The sequence below is a fragment of the Acomys russatus genome, chromosome 27 (assembly GCF_903995435.1).
Source record: "Acomys russatus chromosome 27, mAcoRus1.1, whole genome shotgun sequence".
Lineage (NCBI taxonomy): Eukaryota > Metazoa > Chordata > Mammalia > Rodentia > Muridae > Acomys > Acomys russatus.
The window spans coordinates 10,275,324-10,297,142 of NC_067163.1; the positions used below are offsets into that span (position 1 = coordinate 10,275,324).

Sequence of the window (21,819 nt, forward strand, 5' to 3'; positions counted from 1 at the left end):
TTTGTAATATATGATTAAAGTATATAGTATATGATATAATAATCAGCATGTTTCTTGAATATTTTTAAAAATAATGAGTCATTTTGGATTGTCTATGTTCTCATCTGAAATAGGGACAGAGAGCAGGGTGCAGAGCTGAAGGGCTTGTAGCCCCCTCATCACCTCACCTGGGGTCCAGAGCTGCCTCCTGCAGGTACCGGATGCTGCATTTTCAGCTGCATTTAAGCCTCTTTCTGTACTTAATTACCATAGGGACTATTATTCTACCTAAGAATCATTTGAGGACTGAACTAAGGGATACAGGCTTTTTCTCTCACATGGCTTTGGCATATCACAGTATGCGTGGCCAAGGATTGCGGACTGCAATTGCTGATCTGAACACAGAGGGTGCAGCAGAGAGAGGAGAGAGAAATGAACTAAATTCCTAACATGAATCAAGAAATAAGCAAATAAATATGTGCAATGTTTCAGGAAAAGTTCAGATACACGATGCTGTCAGGAAGTGAGAGAGTGGTGTCAGGGGAGCGGGGAGGGTGTCCCCAGAGAGGAGCTGGTGACAGAGGTGACTGGGTAACAGAGATTTCAGATGCATTGACATCTAAAAGGTATAAGAAATATAACAGGGAAAGCAAGGCTACTAGCATTATATCAGATGGACACACCATGGCTCCCATATGGGGTTATCACCAACTCTGCTCATTTCAGGTTATTGTTTGTCAACTGTATGGACAAGCATTATGAAATATGAACCCATCACTCCCAGAAACTCTATGACAAAGCAATATGCAAAAATTTAGTTTTCCCCCAGTGCCCTTCAATTACAAAGGTCAAAAATGTGCAGTCATAGGTACATCCCATAATTCAGTACAACTGAGGAAGCGATGTGCCTGTTCCTGTAATTCTCTGACACAATAGATGCTTGGGCAAATATCACCATAGGAAATATAATTCTAACATTGATGTTGGACCTGTGATCCAATAGCACGAAGCTTCACTTTGGTGTAAATAATCTTTTCATTGCCATTTAAAAGGTCATTTCTGCATAGGCATAAAACATGCGTAGAGAGGTAAATGCAGCACAGCCTCAGTACATGACAAGTTAATATGTTAAGGATAATTCTAGTTAACCTCACCTGGAATGCTGAGGTAATAATAACTTTATTCTGTGACCCAGGCTGCCTCCATTTAACTTTGCTATAACTAGGGTTACAATCGAAAATAACACTTCACTTTTCTTGTGTGCCCTTTCAGCTCAGGGAGCCGCTCAGGCACATCCGCAGCAGAGGCCCCTTCCCCACCTGTCTCCTCTGAGCCATAAGAAATGGGACACCAGCCTGAACATTTCACTTAAATAAAGCGATATCATCTCCTTATCTTTTTTCTTCGCGTATTTTTCCACTGGCAGTTAAGGATGTTTATGCAGCTTTAAACAGCTCGTAATGTTTTACCCCGAGGAAAAAATCATAATAGCTGTTTTCATATCTCTAAATGAAGTATGCATAATTTCAAAAGGAACGTGGAATCCCTTGTGTAATTTCTGAGCGGTGACCACACTCATGTTTGGTAACTGGAGGGAAAGTTAATGTCCCTGGTCCTCCTGGCTAATTGGATAATATAAACTTAGGCAAAAAAACACCAGCTTCTAGACCCACGGTCACTTCTGACTCACTGTGTATTATTGACAGCTTCAATCAGACACTTCCCAAGGAGAGCAGGCCCAGTGATGACCCAATAGGTAGAGACCTTTCCTGGAGCAGGGCACCTTGAGGACCAGGTCTTGCTTCGTCCTATGACTTTAAATATCTTTATGTTTATCTTGGTCTCAACACTCAGGGACGTCACTCCTCTACCTGACTGGAGCTTGGCTTTGGGGTATGTGCCTGACATCATTAATCCAAGGGCTCTTATAAAAGCCAAGAATGAAATGGGGGAATCCACACCAGGTTGTTATTGCTCTACAAAGCACTTGTGGTGGCAGCAAAAACGTGCTTGGGACATCGCATTCACTGAAGGGAACTTTCCACCGCAGGCTAAATGTCTCTACAGTAAGCATTGAGCAGATTTCACACCCAGTATGGGACTCACCCATACCTTGGCAAATGCTTCTAAAATCTATTTTTAGAACAATTTGAAGCTTTAAGAAGTGTAATGGATACTTTTCTGTATCTGTTAGAGATCCAGCACTGTTCTTTTATAGAAATAGAGAAGAGGCCGCTTTTCAGCTCTTTGCCATCTCTGAGTCAGTCAGTCAGCAGGAGGCAGTAAGGGGCCATGCAAAGGAAGGAATGAGGGCATCTTCATAGATGAAAGTGGTCTGTCCAAAACACCTATGGATTTTAATTGAGGAAAGTACATTCTGCTATGGGGATGCCAGCCAGGAAAAGGATTATAAGTTACTTAGCAATCTCCTCTCCATACCCACAGGGTGTTGATGACACTCCATGGCTGGGAAGGAAACAAGGGAAGGAGGCATGCTATCTCTAAAGCAGTGCTGACTAAACATGTGAGCCACTGAGCAGGCACAGTGTGGCCAGTCAGAAAGCAGGCAGGTCAGAACCATCAGACACACTGCATGCCCACCAGACAGCGTGTGGGAAAATGTTGAGAGTGCAGACATCACATTATAATCTTTATATTGGTGTGTAGATAACATGTTTCATACCTGTATCCAATAAGATATATTAATAGAGCTAAGTTCACCCATTTTGTTTTGCTGGCTAGAGCTGGCTCTTTGATATTTGTAATGTGGGGTGTGGGGTGTGAATTCTATCTGTGGTGGAGTGCAAAGAGCTGTAGCTTCTTCAGAACCAGCCTAGACAGGTGAGATCAGCTGACATGACATCATGCAGGAACCACTGGCCTATCCAAGCATGGGGTAAGGGGCAAAACGGTTCCTAGTTTAATAATTGGGGATGCTTCTCCTGGTTGGCCTTGCTCAGCTTGTTGTAACTCTTGGAGTCACAGATATTCCTCAAGAAGGCCCAATGATTTTCTGCTACGTCTAGCTAGCCTTGTATTCAGTCATTTCTTTGCTCTGCAGCCAGTGCCCTATCTGGGTAGCTGTTTACATGCCCACCCAAAAAGATAAAACAACTCCTCCTGTTAGTTTGTGGATAACAGTTGTTTTGGGCCCCTGGGAGTCCAGCCTGTTCACTGTCTACACTTTCTGACCTTTTGATCTTTCTGCACTTAGTCATTAGACTAGTTAGCCTAAGCAGCACCTCTGTGAGCCACTGCCAAGAACTGAACCCATGCTCTTGCCACCATTTTCTGCTTGAGTGTGACACAGAGTCCGATGTGTGGCCTGAGGTGCTGCCACTAAATAGTAGAGGAAGCTTTCAAATGAGCAGGGGCAGCAGGAACATGAGAAGACCTGTTGCCTGTTGACAATCCTCCCCCCCTTGTCTCCCTGGCCCCACTCGCTCCTGTCTGTTTGAAAAAGTACAGAAAACCTTGGTGGCTTTGAACTGGTAGAAATTAGTGCTTGAAGAATTGTGTAGATCTCTAGTGTATCATTTCATTTTATGCCTCTCTCTCTCTCTCTCTCTCTCTCTCTCTCTCTCTCTGTGTGTGTGTGTGTGTGTGTGTGTGTGTGTGTGTGTGTGTGTGTGTGTGTGTGTGTGTGTGTGTGAGAGAGAGAGAGAGAGAGAGAGAGAGAGAGAGAGAGCGAGAGAAAGCCCAAACTAACTAGTGTTGAAATATCTTGCTTTTCTAGATAATAAGAGATCTTTCACATCTTGAAAAAGCTACTGGAGTCATTAGAAGAACAGTGTGAGTGTGAGCACAGGGTCCTATTGACAAGTTACCCCACAGAAAACAGGCTGAGCCAACCTCATGGCCCCATAAAGTCTGAACACTTGGCCACTGAAAGGGTCAAGGCACAGCACTGAGGAATTTTTGTCAGAGGATGTCTCACCCTCTCCAGAGGCTCCCAAGAAAATTAAGAATAGGTCTGCCCAGCATCTCATTATATGCCTCTGCCACTTCTCTGGATGGAACTGGGGGAGAATGTGTTAAGAAAAACATACCAGGCACAGAGGCCCAAGAAGTGGGTGTTTCTTCTTATACCTGGAGTCTTGGAAGACCCAACCCCATCTCCAGAGGACAGAGTAGCAATTTCTAGAGGCAGGAGAGAGTGGGACCAGGGAGGGGAGGGGATCGGATGGTCAACAGGTACTACGCATTACTTATGACATGTTAGTAGATAATGTGTGCAGTAAATGAAGACCATGGGCCGTATGTTTCCAAAGGTGGAATTGTGGGAATGATGGAGTATCTTATGCCTGTAATCCCAGGACAGAAGAGATGGGGGAAGGGGGATGCTACATATTGAAGAAAGCCATTCTCCTAACTATGATGCAAATGTCCCTCGCTCACTCACTTAGAGAGGTACAGAAACATCCTGGCACCCTGCCAGTAGGAATAATGTTATGTTAACTGAATGTATGAATAAATAAATAAGTGGGGTTTATTGGATACAAGAAGTGCATATTAAAAGGTTAAGACAAGTTTCAGTGAAAGCATTCATAGTCTTAGAGGAATTACCTTCTAACAAACCTTGAGGGACTTTCTTCTCACCCACATCATCACAAAGATGTACTTATTACCAAGTCCTTCCCTACTAGAGAGCATGCCTCCAACTTAAACTTCACGCTGTGGTCAGGAGAATATCCTGCCCTGGGTTGAGTTGCGGTCCCCTTACTGGGCATCTTACCTCGGCAGATGGGTCGGTGGTCACTCCACGCAGCAAGGGTCTCGGTGACTCTCTGGCAGGTGATGCCTTTGGCTCCCTGGAGTACATAATTGTCCTCACAGGAGAACTGCACATTTGCACCAACCCTAGACCGCACCAAGCAAAAAGACAGTCCAAATTACCAACATAACGAAGACACCAGCAGAATGACTTTTTTTTTTTTTTTTTTTTTTTTTGCTGTCACTCGACTCTAGGGAACACATCTGGCAATCCACGGGAGATTGTTTTTTGTGTTGGTAGTTATGGCAGCTTTAGAATGGGTGTCAGGTAACCCAGGCTAGCCTTGAACTTGCTACACAAATGACGATAAGCTTGAACTCTCTAAAGATTATGCCTAGAGGACACTTTGTGAACCTTAAAGGTCACCTCAAAAGCAGAAAACAATGGAGGTGATACGTTTTAAAATGTTTTTAAATATATTTATTTGTTTGTTTGTTTTTTGAGGTATGAGTATTTCTCCTACATGCACGTCTGTATACAATGTATGTACAGTGGCTCTAGAGATCAAAGGAAGGAGTTGGGCTACAGGTGGTTTGTGAGCTGCCACGTAGGCCTTTAGAACTAAGCCTGAGTCCTCCGCTGTAACAGCTGATTCGCTTAGTTGCCAGACCACTGCTGTAGCCTCCAAGGATGATGATATTATGGATTATGCAAGAATATGCAGATGGGAGAACTTTGGACTCTGAATTGTCTTATGTGAATAAGCGTGTGAGGCAAGCGTCAGACTGAGGGCGGAGTGTTTTTCTCTGCCTACCATCTGCACTGACTGGACAGCTGGAGAGGGTCACTTTCCTGCAGCTCAACTGTTACAGGAAATAGTTCTACCCAGATGGATATGGAGGAAACAGGAGTGAAAGCAGGAATCTCTGGGGAAGAGATGACAATTATCTGTGTAGATCCATGAAGTTGATAATAAATAAAAGATAAGGAAGGAAATAAGCATGCTTCCTTTCCTTCTGGTTGAACAGAGACACCTCACAGGGGATATCGGAACCAGTATTCCTCAAGCCTCTGGATAAATCCATTCACATCTGCATGGTACTCTTTTGGGGGATAGTCTTGAAGGTGCTGAGAGGTCATTAATTCTGAGTCATCCCAATTGAGAAAATCTTGAGTTAATGAACTAAACACTTTTCCTTTCTGAAGGAAAATCTCAACTTCATAAAAATTAATATGCAAATTGGTTGCCTATTTAAGTGTATGTGAATTACATAGAACTTCCAGTTTTACTTGTCCAAAAAGCCATCTTTATACCACATGCCAAGAACAACTGAACTTATATAGTGCAGGTTATAAAAAAAGAACAATAAATATTGCATATATAAAATGTGAGTTTACTAAGATAAAATGTGTTGAAACCACACAATTCCGTATCAATGTCAATATAACTGTCACCAAAGACAGCTATAATTTGTAGACATTTCCCTATAATCTCTGGTGACTAGTCTTTGTTTGAACATCTGAACAATAGTTAACAGATTATATAAATCCACCAATATTGTTCTAAAACCAGTTATTAAAAAGCTGCCCCCTAGCTACAGTTTGTTTCCTATCTACCTGTCCTCACTTGAATTTCTGTATTTTCATCAGTCTTTCTGAACATTTGTTTTGAACATTTACTACATCATGCTCCAGGGATCAGATATGCAGAAATCAGTAAGGTACCCAAACTCAAGGAAATAATGGAATGGAATGGATAAGTAACAATTAGCAAACCTTAGAAAAATGAAGGCGAGTGACCCAGAATGACACTGATTGGAACTGGGATAGCAGAGATGGAGCCTGAGAGACTCCCAACATAGTCTATGTCCCTTAATAGTCCTAATCTGAGATGCCAAGTTTCTGATTTTTTAAATTTATAACTTATTCATATTACATCCTAATTTCTTTTCAAGGGTGGGAGATAAAAGGGCAGGGATTCTATCTGCCTGCCACATGCTACATAGCAATCATATCAGAAGCTAATTTGACTATGAAGGCTTCTGTTTTTCCTTTAGGTATTTAAGACAAGCAGGAACCTGAAACCCCCAAAAAGCACAGACAAAACAGACAAATTATATTTAAAACCCCAAAACTTCATCATAGGAAAGAACACTTACAGAATAAAGTGACAGTCTGCTATGAGGGAGAGGACTTGTGAGATCCAGATACAAAGAACACAGATGGCTCAAAGTGAGAAGAAGCCAATGTCAGAGTTAAAGGTTGGTGCAGACAGACTTCAGGATATATGGCTATTGATGGACATCTCCCCATGAGACTGTATCCTACCACAGAAATATCTGCTTAGCCATGTCCATCATTTCTCTGTTCACAATAGCCAGGATACGGAAACAGCCTAGATGTCCATCAACTGATGAGTGGATGAAGAAATTTGGTTCTTATATACAACAGAACGTCATTCAGCCATAAAGAAAAAGGAAATCATGAATTTTGCAGATAAATGATGGAAGCTGAAAAAAAATACCTATGGAGTTAACCCAGACCCAGAAAGAAAACATTGCTATTTTATTACTAACATGCGGATCTAAGCGTCATCCTTAATGTTGTACATTCAACTTAGAGTCAAGGATCCAGTAGAATTCAGGGAACTAGAAATTGTCATTGGTAGGAAGAGGGGAGAAAGCTCTTAAGGAAGGGAGAGTCATAGAAAACAAGTGATATGGGCTGGAGAGATGGCTTAGAGGTTCAGAGTACTGGCTGATTTTGCAGAGATCCTGAGTTTGATTCCCAGCAACCACATGGTGGCTCACAACCATCTATAATGAGATCTGGTGCCCTCTTCTGGTGTGCAGGCACATATGTACTCAGAACACTGTATACATAGTAGATAAATAAATCAAAGAGGAGGAGGAGGAGAAAACAGGTGATATGAAGAAGGAGGGATAATGGAGCAAGAGGGATAATGGAGCAAGAGGTTTAGGTGTGGACAGGGATGAGTATATAGGGAAGAAGAAAGGGTGGAAGAGGGATATCTGAAACCAAGGTTGTTTGAAAAAGACATATGGAAGTCTACTATTTATAAGCTTTATAAACACACACACTCACACACACACACACACACTTCATGCATATTATTTTTCATATAAAATAATTTAGCTAGAATTATCCTATACAGGGAATTATGTTTCTCCCAGAAGCCAGGTTGCTACATAAAAATCCTAGAGTTAGTGTGGGCTACTTCTCTTCTAGTTGTTGGCTGGAGGTGTCCTGGAGACCCCTAAACAATACAGGCCATTGTCATTACTCTTAGCATCCCACAAAAACTTAATTGTAATGAAGGGTTCGGTAGCACACAGATTTAGTCCTAGCACTCGAAAGACAGAGGGAGCTGGATCTCTGTGAGTTCCAGGCCAGCCTGGTCCTTGTAAGGAGGAGTTTCAAGTCAACCAGAGCTACAGAGTGAGACCCTGTCTCAAAACAACAAAGAAACACATATTGCCTAAGATACCACACACACACTTATTGAAGGACACAGAGGAATCAGGTATATGCTCATCAGGAAGCTTTGTTGACAGTTTTAGGCAGCTGTAAACACTGAACTACAAATGCTAGAGTGGCAAGACATGCCACTGGATATGACATGAGAGCAATAGTGGCACAAATGTATGGAGATGAGTAACTTCTCTGCTTGGCTTCAAGGACTACTCCACTGAAGAAAACACACACCTGGTACTAAAAATCTAGCAAAGAACCAACAATAGGAGAGTTCAAAGGCCTTGGAGGTGAACCTAGTATAATTGCTTTGCAAAATGGAGATAGCATCGAACTGCCCTTAAACATTGTTTCTGTACAGATAGTGCTACTCTCAGACCTCATCAGAAAAGCTTCTTTGTGTAGTGGAAAGTAGTTGATGCAGCAGCTCACAACTGATCAGAGTATAGAGAAAAAATTTCCATGGTATGCTCAGGTACTAATAGGATATTTAAATCAACTTCCAGATAAGATCTAGATCCCAGGGAGGACATGAACAAAACAATGACTTCTGGTCATGATAGGATGGCTGCACTCATGATCTCATGCTCTGCACAAGGTCTGTGCAAGATGAAGCCAGTAGGCATTCCAGCATAGAGGGAGGGAAAGCTTATGAGGTCTCATGCCTAACTTGGGATTCAAAGGCAGCTGATAGATTCTGAAGGAGAGATAAAAAGATGCTTTTTCCTAAGAATGTGTCCCCTGGTAGGTCAACCATGTACCCATGGACGTCTCCAAACCCAGGCATATATAGCCAACACAAGTTGGACTTGGTGGGATATAAAATTGGGAGGGGGTGGAAAAGAGAGGGAGTGGATGAATCAGGGATGAGGAATTAGGGGGTGAGTAGGGGTCAATGTGATCATAATCATTATAATAAACTCTGAAAGAATCAATAAAATATATTTAAAGAACCATAAGATGTTGAATCACATGTAAGCACTGCGGTAATAAGAAAAAAGATGCTGATTGGTGAGGGTGCAGAAATAAAGGAACTCTTGTGTACTACTGGCAGGAATATAAATTAGCACAACCACTGTGGAAAAGGACATGGAAACTCATCAGAGCATTAAAAAAGAACTATTATATGCCCCAGTATCCCTGCTGGCCATATAGATCAAAGGAGTAGAAATCAATATCAAACTGATGTGTGCATTTCCAGATTTGGAAATCACAAGCAAGTTACAGAACCAAGAGAATGACAGCAAATTAATATGGACAAATAAAGCACAGTGCATATAGAGAATGGAAACTAGAGGGAAAGCCTGCTGTTTGCAACACTATGGGTAAATCACAAGGGCATTTTTCTTAGGGATAGAAAGGCACACTACAAGTACAAATCCTACTTATACCAGGAAAGTTACACACTGGGTGACACAGAGAATAATCTGATTATCAGGGACTGGAGGAGGAAGACAGTGCCAAGAAATACTGTCCATAGGATAGAAAACTCCAGTTAGGAGGAACATGAGCTCTGGTGGTCTCATTCTCATTTATAGATAGAAGAGTTAATACAAAATCACAAAATATTCATTTTTTGAGAATTTCTGACATAGACTTTAAATATTATCATAAAAACGATGGCCATATGATGTCAGACATGCTAATTAGCTGGATTCTGCCACATGCAATGCTTACACACTTCAAAATACATTGTACACCATAGGATTTACAATTTACAGTTGTCAGTTTTGACACCATGACTCACTGGTATCACTTGTAGAAGCATTGTAAGTGTCTGTCCAAAGTATGAGGTAATGTGTCCAACAGTGAGGCCATGTTTGACTAAGCTACTATCAAAAATATGTGACAGAATACCAGCTGAACAGTGAATAAAGGTTGGGGTGCTTAGTATAGACATGTGGTATAGACAGGCCTATAAATGTAACTAGGAAAGAACCATGACTCAGAGCCAACTGCATCCAAGTCTACAACTACTAATCAGTTCTAGTTACATCTGTACAGCATAAAGTAGACACAAAGTATTTTTCAGTAGAACTATTATAAGTATCTCTTCTAATTTCTAGTAATTGTGCTATTCTGTCTCCATGAATTTAAACAGAAAACCTTCAAGATGCCATCCTCAGACTGTCTCTACCCACAATAACGGGAATCTCAAGCAGTGCATGATTTTTCACAGATACCTTCAGGCACATGTTCAGGAAACCCTTCCCAGCTTTGAATGAGGACTTTTCCCAGAACTCGCCATCTTCCCATGGACTCATTCTTTCCCAGAAGGCTCCAGTGCTATGAGCATTTGTTTCCAGGACATTCAGGGAACCACTCAGAACTTCACTAGTATTGTGAAATCCCTACACAACTCAGTGGAAACTGCATCAATAGATACAGTAACCGTTCTGACACTAAAACATCAGAGTTATTAACAGTGGTCAGTCTTTCTTCTGATTACAGGTCAGAAATGCAGTCCAAGGGGTGACCCTCCAGTAGAGCTGAAGCCAATTAGCTCAGAGTTGGAGTGGGAAAGAAATATGGCCTGGCTTCTAGTTTATTGACTTGAGTTTTGGTTTTGTTTTATTCTGACTCACAAATCAGTTTAGTTTAAATGTCATGTGTGCTTCCCACCTCAAATACATAGCAAACCAAGTTTTCATTGACTTATTATTACTATATTTGAGATACTGTATATTAGCTATGTCAGAGTGGCTAATCTTGTTTTCATAGTATTCTTCAAAGATGCTTCCAGAAAAATATCTAGCTTTTCATTGGCAAAAAGATATAGGACACTTAAAATAATTATGCTTTGTAATGAAGCCAAATATTGGTTGTATAAACCTAAGGGGAAATGTTCCAGATATGTTATGTACTGTTAATACTTAAAGAGCAAATTTAAGTGGACCAGTGGAAGCAGAAAGAATACAATAGAGAGAAATACTCTTCGCCTCTCAAGCTCACTGCTTCTAAAACACCCATCCTTCAACTTTCAATCTGTAGAAACACTTTATCCATTGACGTTTATTCAACTTTATCTGCTGCTACAGGAAGAGTCTTCTGAGGTGAAGGAGCTATTTCTAGATCTGTGAGAGCTAACACAAACTACTCCTAAATATGGGGTTCCTGGAGAAAGGTTATTTATGGACTTTTCAAAAATGTTGGTTCTACTAATTCTGGGGGAAAAAAGAATCTGGAATGACTTAAGGACTAAAATTGAGTCCAAAACAGGATGGGTGCTGATGTGACTGTGAACCTTGCCATCCTCACTGTACAAGAGGGAAGGACAGAGAAGCTGACCCCTCTCCATGACCCCAGTCACCTCCATAACCCACTTAATGGAATCTGCTGAGGAAGCCAGATAGATATGTCCTTCTAGTTCAAATCAAGTTATATATTCTTAAAAATATTTATTTTGTTTACATGTGTGTATGTGTGTGCGCGTGCATGTGCATGTGTGTGTGTGTGCATGACTGTGCCTGTGTGTATGGTGGGTGAAAGGAGATGGTTCTGCCACATATGTACAGGTTTCTGGACAGTCAAGAAGAGGGCATCAGATTCCCCTGGATCTAAAGCAGCAGCTCTCAACCTTCCTAATGTTGTGACCCTTTACTACAGTTCCTCCTGTTATGGTAACCCCTCAACCATAAAAGTATTTTTGTTGCTACTTCATAATTGTAACTCTGTTACTTTTAGAAATCTTAATATAAATATCTGATGCACAGGATATCTGATATGTGACCTTGTATGAAGGTCATTTAAGCCCCCAAAGGGATCACAACCCACAGGTTGAGAAGCATTGATCTGGAGTTTTAGGAAGTATCTTACAGAGTAAGCTACCTGACATGAGTGGTAGGAACCAAACTCCAGTCTTCTGCAAGAGTGCTCTTGACCACTGAGACATCTTTCCAGCCCCAATTCATTTTGTTAGTACATTCTTAGCAATACTATATTTGAGGTACAGTGTGGTATTTCGGTATATGTTGACAATGTGTCATGATCCGACGAGAGAGGCAGGAACACCTCCATCCATTACCACAGGCATTAAACATCTCTTTAGGTTGGGAACATTTAAAATTCTCTCCTAGGGCCGGAGAGATGGCTCAGTGGTTAAGAGCGCCTGCTCTTCCAGAAGTCCTGAGTTCAATTCCCAGCAACCACATGGTGGCTCACAACCACCTATAATGTAATCTGATACCCTCTTCTGCAGATAAAGCACTCATATGCAATAAATAAAATAAACAAATCTTAAAATTCTCTCCTAGCTATTTTGAAATTCAATTAATTGTTGCCAACAAAAGTTATGCTACTGTGCCCTAGAGCATTACAAGCTTTCTGCCTGTCCAGAAACATCCCCATGTCTGTTCGCTGCCCTCCCCTGGCCACAGCAGTAAATGGATGGTTATGTAAGACGGTAGAATGACTGGGATGGATAGATAATAGATGCAGAAAGGTTGACTGTTGATTGATAGATATAGATCGATAAATTTATAATAGAGATATGTAATAGCCAGATACAGGTAGATACAAGATGAAAAAAGATACATAGGTAAATGATAGGTGACAGATAGACAGATAGATGATAGATTGACAGATAAATAGATAATAAATGACAGATGATAAACAAATAGATGATAAAAGGTAGGCCAATGATAACTGATTGATAGGTGTGTGTATATATATATATATATATATATATATATATATATATATATATATATGCACATAAATGAGAGACAAAGATATATGATAGGTGGGTTTAGGATGACAGATGACAAACAGATAATTGATTAAAGATACACAGACAAGTGATGATAGGTGATAGATAGATAAATAGATAGATGATTAATAGATAGATAGATGACAGATAGATAGATAGATAGATAGTATAGGATTGATAGACTGATAGATAAATGAAAGATGATCGATTGATAGATGACAGATAGCAGACATAGGTCAATATCAGACTGTGTTCAAACAGCCCAGTGTGAATATCAAACTGAGATGAGGTTATGACTGGCACTGGTGGAAGCCATTTCAACATACATTATTCCCTCCTATTCAGAAACAGAAAAGCCTACCTTGTCTTCAGTGCTGAACTCAAGCTAGGACTTGTCACATCTTTCATAATGAAATGGACATAAGAGACATGGGAACAGAGCTTCTGTATTCATTCCCAGAGAGAGAGAGAGAGAGAGAGAGAGAGAGAGAGAGAGAGAGAGAGAGAGAGAGAGAGAAGCTATGCTTCACTTGAAATATTTTCAAAGATGAAGGAAGAGGGTATGTGAACACTGAAGTGTATTAATGAGTATGCACATGTGCCATTAGTATAAACATAAGTGCAAACATCATGCACATATATGTACACAACTGTGTACTATGCATGAGTGTGTACCACAAATGAGTGTGTGTGATGTGCACAGGAGTGCATCTACTATGCATGTATACGTACACATGAGTGTGTGCTATACATGAGTGTATATGTCCCGCATGTGTACAGGTAGAATTGATTACATAGGTGTGCATATGTTTACACATGAGTGATTGTATGAGCCAAGTGAACATGTGTGTGAACATGGCTGCATGACCTGTAAATGTGTGCCCATGCACACATGAATAAGAGAGTAACAGGGCAGCCTGAGGGGAGTGGGCTGAAGCTGTGAGGGGGATGGTGGCTTCAGAAGCCCTGAGTCTTGTTTATCCACAGTCCCCAGAGCCCTATCCCCACCCCCGCCCCATGTGTTTGAGGATCTAGGATAAGAAAATACTGCCTTGCAGCTCTGCTCAGGCCTGGGGAATCCTGCGTCTGATAGTATGGAGTCTGTGGAGGGAAAACAGCAACTCAGAGGCCACAGAAGAAAGTGAGTCCTGACGTTCTGGCTTGACGCTTTCTCTCTTTTACTCACAGGCCACGTGGTTCCCCACACTGGTTGGCTGACGGAGGCCAGATTTAGTGCTAACAAGGTGGCTCAACTGGTAAACATAAATTTTACCAAACCTGATTATGTGAGTTTGACTCTTAAAACTTAAATGGCAGAAGGAAAGAATCAACTCCTACAACTTGTCCTTTGATTGCCATATGCGCTCCCCACCCCCAATACACACACACACACACACACACACACACAAAACACGCGCGCACGTGCACGCGCACACACGCATACATGCAGACACTGACTGTAATAAAAATAATGTTAAAAAGAAAACACAAACATGTCTTTGTCAGGAGAGAGGTGACAGGTGCAAGGCAGAGGGAAGATAGTGGGGGGTGAGCAAGGTACAGGAGGAGGGGTCTTCTAGGTGGCTGCCCAGGTCTGGGAACATGCTCTTTTCTAGACACAGCACTTAACATCTAATAGAGAAAGTGGAATTAATAACCAATTGGCTATCTCCATTTTTAACCCTCAAGAGTGAATGCGTAAAATGGGGATGTTTAAAGTGCCATTTGAAATCTTGGTACTCTGCATCACTGACAGCACAGCCTTGGAATTCAGTGCCCTGCTACTCCTAGCTGTTTTGTCCTATCGCCCTCACCTTGCGTAGGGTCCCTCGGCTGTTGCCATGTCCCCCCCTCTACACCTCTCATTTCTTCCTTTCTCTTCCTCATTCCTCTCAACATTTTTTTAATCATTAAAAATGTCTTCCTTTTATAAGTAATATTATCTGTAAGTTAAAGGTGCTAAAAATCTCTCCTGAAATCTATAAAAGGACAATATTGAAGGTAGTTTTCTAGAGAAATAGAAATGACATTTGATCCAAGAAAAGAATGAGGGAGGAAAACGTGTCAGGGACCTGTCAATCAGTCTTCAACATCTTCAGAGCATCCCACACAGAAGTTCCCCAGGGCTCTATCTGAGCCCGGAACACCACAGGTATCAGAAGAATTTATGAGGCATGAGGGCTCTGTGGAGACCACCTCTAGTATGTGTCCATGTTACCGTTGTAAGCGGGTGGTGAGGAAGCATGGAAGGACACCTGCTCCCCCCTGCCCTGGCCTTCATTACTGTTGCTTACACAGGGCAAAGACATTCGCTAGTCAGCCCTGCACTGGAATGTACAATATGCTGCGCCCCTGGGATATAAGAACCTTCATTTTAGTAGATTCCTGCATTCCTAAGGAGTATCGACTGCTATGTGAGTTAGTGAAGAAACAACCTTTAATGAAAATGTAGAAAAGTGTCTTCCAGAAATGGCAAGTAGATTTGGGCCTTGATAGATTTGTTGGAGAGGAAGGCATGAGTGGGTGGGGGAGAATGTGTGTATTATGTGTGTACACATTATTTTCACTTTTAATTATTAACAGAGTGAATGTGTTAGGTCTCAATGACAAATCTACTACAATGAAGCCTGCTTGGTAACAAACCCTGGGTTAGTTAGGAAAGCACATGTAACCAAGTTATTTAGCCCAACATGCCAGTGACATGAGGGTTTAGCCCTGGGGACCCATGCTGACTCCCTTCCTCGCTCTTCTCTCACCTTGAGACTTTAAACTCACTTCACTTACTGTCCCACCATAGGCTCACATGGAAACATGCTACCCTTGAACACAGAAGTATGAAAAGGCAAGAGGACTGGATACAAAACCACTGAGCTTGGCTGGGACTGTTGACCCTGAAGCTTGTGCAGTCCCAAACCCATTCACTGAGCTACATGCCCACAGTGCACCACTGAGGAGTTCAGATCATGTCTGACAAGCACAAAAAGGGTATTGCCCACCCTGGGGCAACTGTATCCTGTGATCATTCACACTGTATCAAATGCACTGTGGTCTATTGCCTCAGGAGTCCCCAGCACATGACTCCTATCACTCTAGAAGGCACCAGACATATACACACATGGGAGCTCTCTAGTGGCCAAAGGACACCACCTTGATAAATGAGGATGACAGTGTCTCCAAGACCATCCCAAGCAAATTGACCATACACTGGAAAGGCTGGCTCAGCATTCCACAAAATACCATCATCTCAGAGACAAATGTGTGTGGCTGCAGATATCAGAATGCCTTTTATGAGTCTTGTGATTTCCTCACATAAGTCATTTCTGGGTCATTTTTTCTTTATACAGTGATGGCTTCTACACTCATCTCCTCAAGCTGCCAGGGCAATTTGGCAGCACTAAACACACGTCTGAGAGTAGATGGCTCTCTCCAGCCTGAGGACAGAAAGGGAACAAATATTTCATGTGATTTTTAGGTACTGTAGGCTAACAGCCCTGAAAGACCCTACAGCAATGCAAATGGGACATGGTAAGGCTTCAGCCAGCAGTAACACTGATGAGACAGTTTCTTCAAGTGACCAGTGACTTCCACACTGTGACCAGCTCTCAAAAGCAGCACAATGAGAGAAATGTGTGAACTTTCCTCTGGGAAAATGTAACTTGAATCTTCCAAGTCTATGTGTGTTTATGGGATCCTGTTATTTACAAAACAAGACGTCTTTGTCCTGCAAAGAGGAACGTGAAATTCTTGTGTTCAGAAGTCGCTTCTCTTAGAAAGGCAGAAGTCATTTCCAGGCAATTCTGGAGGAGGAAGGAAGGGAGAGGGAGGGGCTGTGGGTGTAAGGTAGGTCCCAGGAAGAATTAGAACCAGGGAAGAAACTGGGTTACCTGGACGGCTGGCTGTTCACATAAGGCCCTTGATCCATTCACTGTGACTCTTCAAAGGTCAGAGGCAGAAGCCCCAAACCCATTTCATGGAGGCGGCAGCCTCTGTGACACACCTCCATAGGGGTTCAGGAAGCTGATGGGGAGGGGGATAGACTGTCATTGTCTGGAGTCTTAGTCAGAGGTTACCAGACTGGGAGGACAAGAAAGAATAGTCCCCACACAGCCAAATCTTGGAGAAGCACCTGCAGAATAACCCAGCTAGAAAGTGTTTCCTTTCCTTAACAGACCTCATGAGTAGTGGGGACCCACTGTGTCCTGGGAGGCATAGAGGGAGGCATGCTCTGGTAGTTTGAATAAAAATGGCTCCCATAGGTCAATAAGAAATAGCACTGTTAGGAGGTGTGGTCTTGTTGGAGGAGGTGTGGCCTTGTTAGAGGAAGTGTGTCACAGGGGGCAGGCTTTGAGGTTTTAGAAACTCAAGCCAGGTCTAGATGGTCATATTCTCTTCCTGTTGCCTTTAGATCCAGACGTACAACTCTCAGCTACTTCTTTAGCACTGCTTGCCTATATACCACCATGCTTCCTGTCATGATGATAATGGACTAAACTTCTCAACTTTAAGCCAACGCCATTAGATGTTTTCCTTTATAAGATTTGCTACGGTCTTAGGTGTCTTTTCAGTGCAATAAAAACATAAATAGGATACACGCTGACGACCCCTTTGTTGGGGCAGGTGGCCAATGACGACTCTACCATTCCTTAGCAAAGAACCTGCCTCCTCTTTACTTCTTCGTTTGGAAAACCCAGACACATGAATTCATGTGCTCTTGACATCGGTGCCTGGATCCAAGCTTGTTTTCACCCTGGAATTCATCTCTTCAATGTGTGATTGATCAGAAAATGCTCCTGTGTGACCAGAGACTCTCTAGTAAATATTTTCCTCCCCAGCTCCTATCTACACACTACAAAACCTTCCAATTTTTTTATTTTATTTTTCACATTGTGTTGCTTGTAATTGAACACCTCCCAAGGCTGACTTAAGAAGGGAGGGAACCAAGAGATAGCGAGGAGAACACAGCCATTGTATGGAATACACAGCATATGTTCACACACGTATACATACAGACCTATGAGAGCCATTCTTAAATTTAGAAGCCATTATAAAAAATACAAGTATCACCTCTGGCTAAGTAGCCAGTTTATAGCTTATGCTCAGCTAACAGAGGTGCCCTGGGTTCAGTTTATAACCTTTTAAGTACCCCATGTGCTGGGCTCTTCCCTTCAAGGTCACCATGTTACAATGTGGCTCCAAATCCAGTCACTGGAGTTTAAGCCCACAAAAATTAGGAGCTCAGGAAAAAAAAAATCAGCCAACAGACATAGCAGTCTCCCTTAAGCATATTCTAGACTGGGCTCAACAGTCTGGCCTCTAAGATCAAAACCATGTAGAAAAGAAACCATTGCCCTCTGTGGTTTGAGAGATCAGAGTGGAAGGTCTTTGTTCTGTAGACATCAGAGCCCTACATATTAAGCTGGCACTACTCTATACAGTAGACAAGACACTGACAATCCACATTTAGGCCCAGTGGTGGAACTGGCTGCAGAAGGGCTGCTCTGGCTACAGCATTGCCTATCTGCTGTCTGTTGGCCCCTTGCTTGACTCCGTTTCTACCTCCTGGAGTTAGAATGCATGAAACTGTTGTGCACTGATGTATTTTTTTTTAGGAGCTCCCACATGAAGTTGGTATCTCTGATCAGATTCTATTGTTTCAATACAAGCCCAAGCCCTTGTTGTTCCACAGGGTATTCTGGATGGTCAGTAGCTGTGAAAAGAAACACAGACTAATTTCTTTGTCGGCTCACATCCTTCCTTCACTATAGAGTCTTGTTGCCAAGAAAGAGGATTCCTTGATGAACTTCTTCAGCCCCGAGTGCAGTGTTGTATCTTGCATCTCTCACAGTCTTTATCACTTTCCCTCTTTTAATCCAAGGAAATCAAATCTTCTTATTACAGCCTCTTCTCCATTTTATAACAACCCTACAGCATTCTTCAAAATAATATCTTAAATGAAATGACATATTTATCTAAGATGACCGAGTCAATCTGAGAAGTGGAGCAAAGTGGTTAGAAGTGGCCACAAGCAAATTGGGTCTATGGTTATTAAAGTCTCATCTTGTTGTTGGGTGCATAGAAGCTGGCCCTAAATGTCACCAAGCTGGCAGGCTTCTGGCTTCCACACACCTCCTTCCTGTCCATGTCCATTTGGTGTGGTGTATAGGGGGTGTCCTCCTTGCTTCTCGTCATCAAGACAAGCCCTTATTATCACTTGTCACATTAGGACAGAATGCAAGGCCAGAAATCACTCAGCTTCTGGACCTCTCTCCTCTCTGCTGGACCCCCTGTGACGTTTTGTATCCCTTGGGACCCAGCAACACATTGCCCTGGAAGATATCTTCCAAACTCTTCAGAACCACCATCCCCCATGCAGTGGTCCTTTCCTCATTCTTTGAAGTTTCTTATGCTTCAAGGCTGATGGGGTACTTAAGGACTCAGCTCATTTCTGTGGGGAAACTACTGAAGTATCTGGGGAGAAAGGACACTTTGGCCCTTGGACCTCATCGCAGAAATGGCCAAATATGGTGACTTGCCTTTTCTCATTTTCTTTCCTTAGATAATAGAAAGACAAAGGAAATAAGTGTGACAGAGGATGCATGTGTGTCTTTGCATAGGGGAGTCTTTGCATAGGGGAGAATGTGTGTGCTATATCTAAGGTTTTTTATATCCTGGGGTTATGGTAGCTCTAACTACATTTCCCATGGTGCTGTGGTCAGTACAATCCAGCAAAGGTGCATTATCCTCCTTCTGTAGTTGTCTCTGAATGTGGTGGGGCACCCAAAACCTACACAGAGCAAAAACTCATAGATAGCACCACAGAATGGGCTCAATTCTTCCTTCCCAATATCATTGTCTCTGACTCCCCTCCCTCCAAGTCCCTGGACACCAGCCCTCTACCTCTTCCTGTACTCTATTGCTTTGGCATAGCCATGTAAGTAAGGTACCATTTTCCCTTTGTCTGGCTCAAGCCTTAGTAACTTCCACAGGCATCAAAATTGTGAATCCTGCCCCTATCTACAATGTGGTCCATCCCAGGAGAACAATGGCTTCTTTTCTTTTAGCTTTCATTAAAATCTGTCTAGAGCAAAATATCTAATGAGTTGATCTCCGCACTACAAGATGTATCAGGAGCAGGTGGCTCACTGCCAGTTCACAAGGACAGCTTCCATTCAATAAAGCATGGGTCTTCATGCACAAGGGCTGGTCTCCAGAAGACACCAATAGTAATCAAAGGGAGTGTCACTTGTTATCATGAGGGCATGGACACCTCACGTGCTAGCATAAGAAGCCACATCACTGTTTATCATGGAGCGCATGGTTAGTTCCAATTTCTTGCCGAACACTTATCAAAACTCCTATATATGAAGTAAGTTGGGAATCAAACACACACACACATACACACACACACACACACACACACACACACACACACAGAGAGAGAGAGAGAGGAGAGAGAGAGGAGAGGAGGAGAGGAGAGGGAGAGAGAGAGAGAGAGAGAGAGAGAGAGAGAGAGAGAGAGAGAGAGAGAGAGAACACCATATGAGGCGTCTTATCTACAAATCTGCCAAATCAGCAGTTTCCTACCTTCCAAAGCTCCTTTTCAGTCCTGCCATTCTCTTTCTCCTCTGCCTCCTTCTCACCTCTAGATAGAAAGCTTCCACAGCACCCCTAATACAATCCAGGAAGTCAGGCTACCGGAGCACATAATGCAAGTCAAGAGTGACTTAGGCTCATTTATCTTCTACGAGGGCTAGTTAAATATAAAAGTCATCTAGCCCACTACATTCTCTTCTCTTTTATCACTAGGTAGAAATGCAGAAACAAGCCAGCATTCTTAGTAAGAGCCATGTGTAACACTCATCTGGACAGTTGGCACTTGTGTTGTGTCTAACTGCAGAGATCAAAACCATCAGAATAAGTCAGGCTATTTCTTGCGAAGCACAGATCAGTGACCACTAACCCTGCCATATTCCTTTTCCGTTTCTGGCAGAGGAAGAGAGGAAAACAGAATAAATAGTTAGTTCCTGAAGGGTTCTAAGAGGAAACTGAGGAGCAGAGAGAATGGCACCAACCAAATGCATGGAATGGTGATGTAACAATGGTCCAAACTTTTACAATGTGAGGTCAATACCTCTTCTGGGTATCCTGGAAGCTGACATCGCATGTTTCCTCTGACCCCTAGGTCATTGGTGCTCCTGATTAGCATCATGCAAGTATTATAGACTCTTATTTTTATACAGAATATGAAAGAACAGCTAAGAGAGCCACGTCTGACAAGCGATTCCTTGTTTTCTACTTCACCTTATTCCTTTCCATGAAAAACAAGAAACAGAGAGAGAATCTACTGTGCACTCTCATTCTGGTGGTCCCCAGATCATGGTTTCCAACAATGACGGAGGAATCAAATAACTAGCTTTTCAGCTGTCCTTTGCATTTTAACGTTAACAGATTGATACATGATTAAATGATGGTCTATATCCCCCACAGATATACACACAAAATAATACACTTCTACAAACGCCAAAAAGATATGAGAATCTCCTCACCCTTTGACCAGCCTTCGACAGATGAATTACATCTGAAACACTGGATGCACCCTTTATTAGAGATACAGAGATGTTTCTCAAGGCAAGGAGGACAACATGGCAATGGTACCTCGCTAAGCATCCCCTAAAGATGCACTGCCACTCTTCGGAGGAGCAGTAATCTTTGGCAAATGCTTTCCCAGAGCTTGTTTAGTTTCTTAGCAACCACAAGTTCCCAGAAAGCTATATGCTCGCCTCCCAGGGAGCCCACGGAAATGTGTTGTGTCCTTCAATTATTTCCTAATCCTGGAGACATCTCGGAGCATAAAAGGGGCATTCTTGTTGCAGCCTTCAAAGCAGATTTTTAAGGCCGTCTAATGTCTGTACCAACCTGGTTCTAT

At 42.3% G+C, this 21,819-nt stretch overlaps 1 protein-coding gene across 1 annotated transcript in view; it reads right to left on the reverse strand.

Annotated features, from left to right (window-relative positions):
• Csmd1 (CUB and Sushi multiple domains 1) overlaps window positions 1–21,819 on the reverse strand; it is a 1,555,368-nt gene that overhangs the window by 420,832 nt on the left and 1,112,717 nt on the right. Inside the window, exon 9 of the mRNA XM_051170014.1 lies at window positions 4,715–4,839. Within this exon, the coding sequence (XP_051025971.1) occupies window positions 4,715–4,839 (125 nt within the window). The remainder of the gene's footprint in view (window positions 1–4,714; window positions 4,840–21,819) is intronic.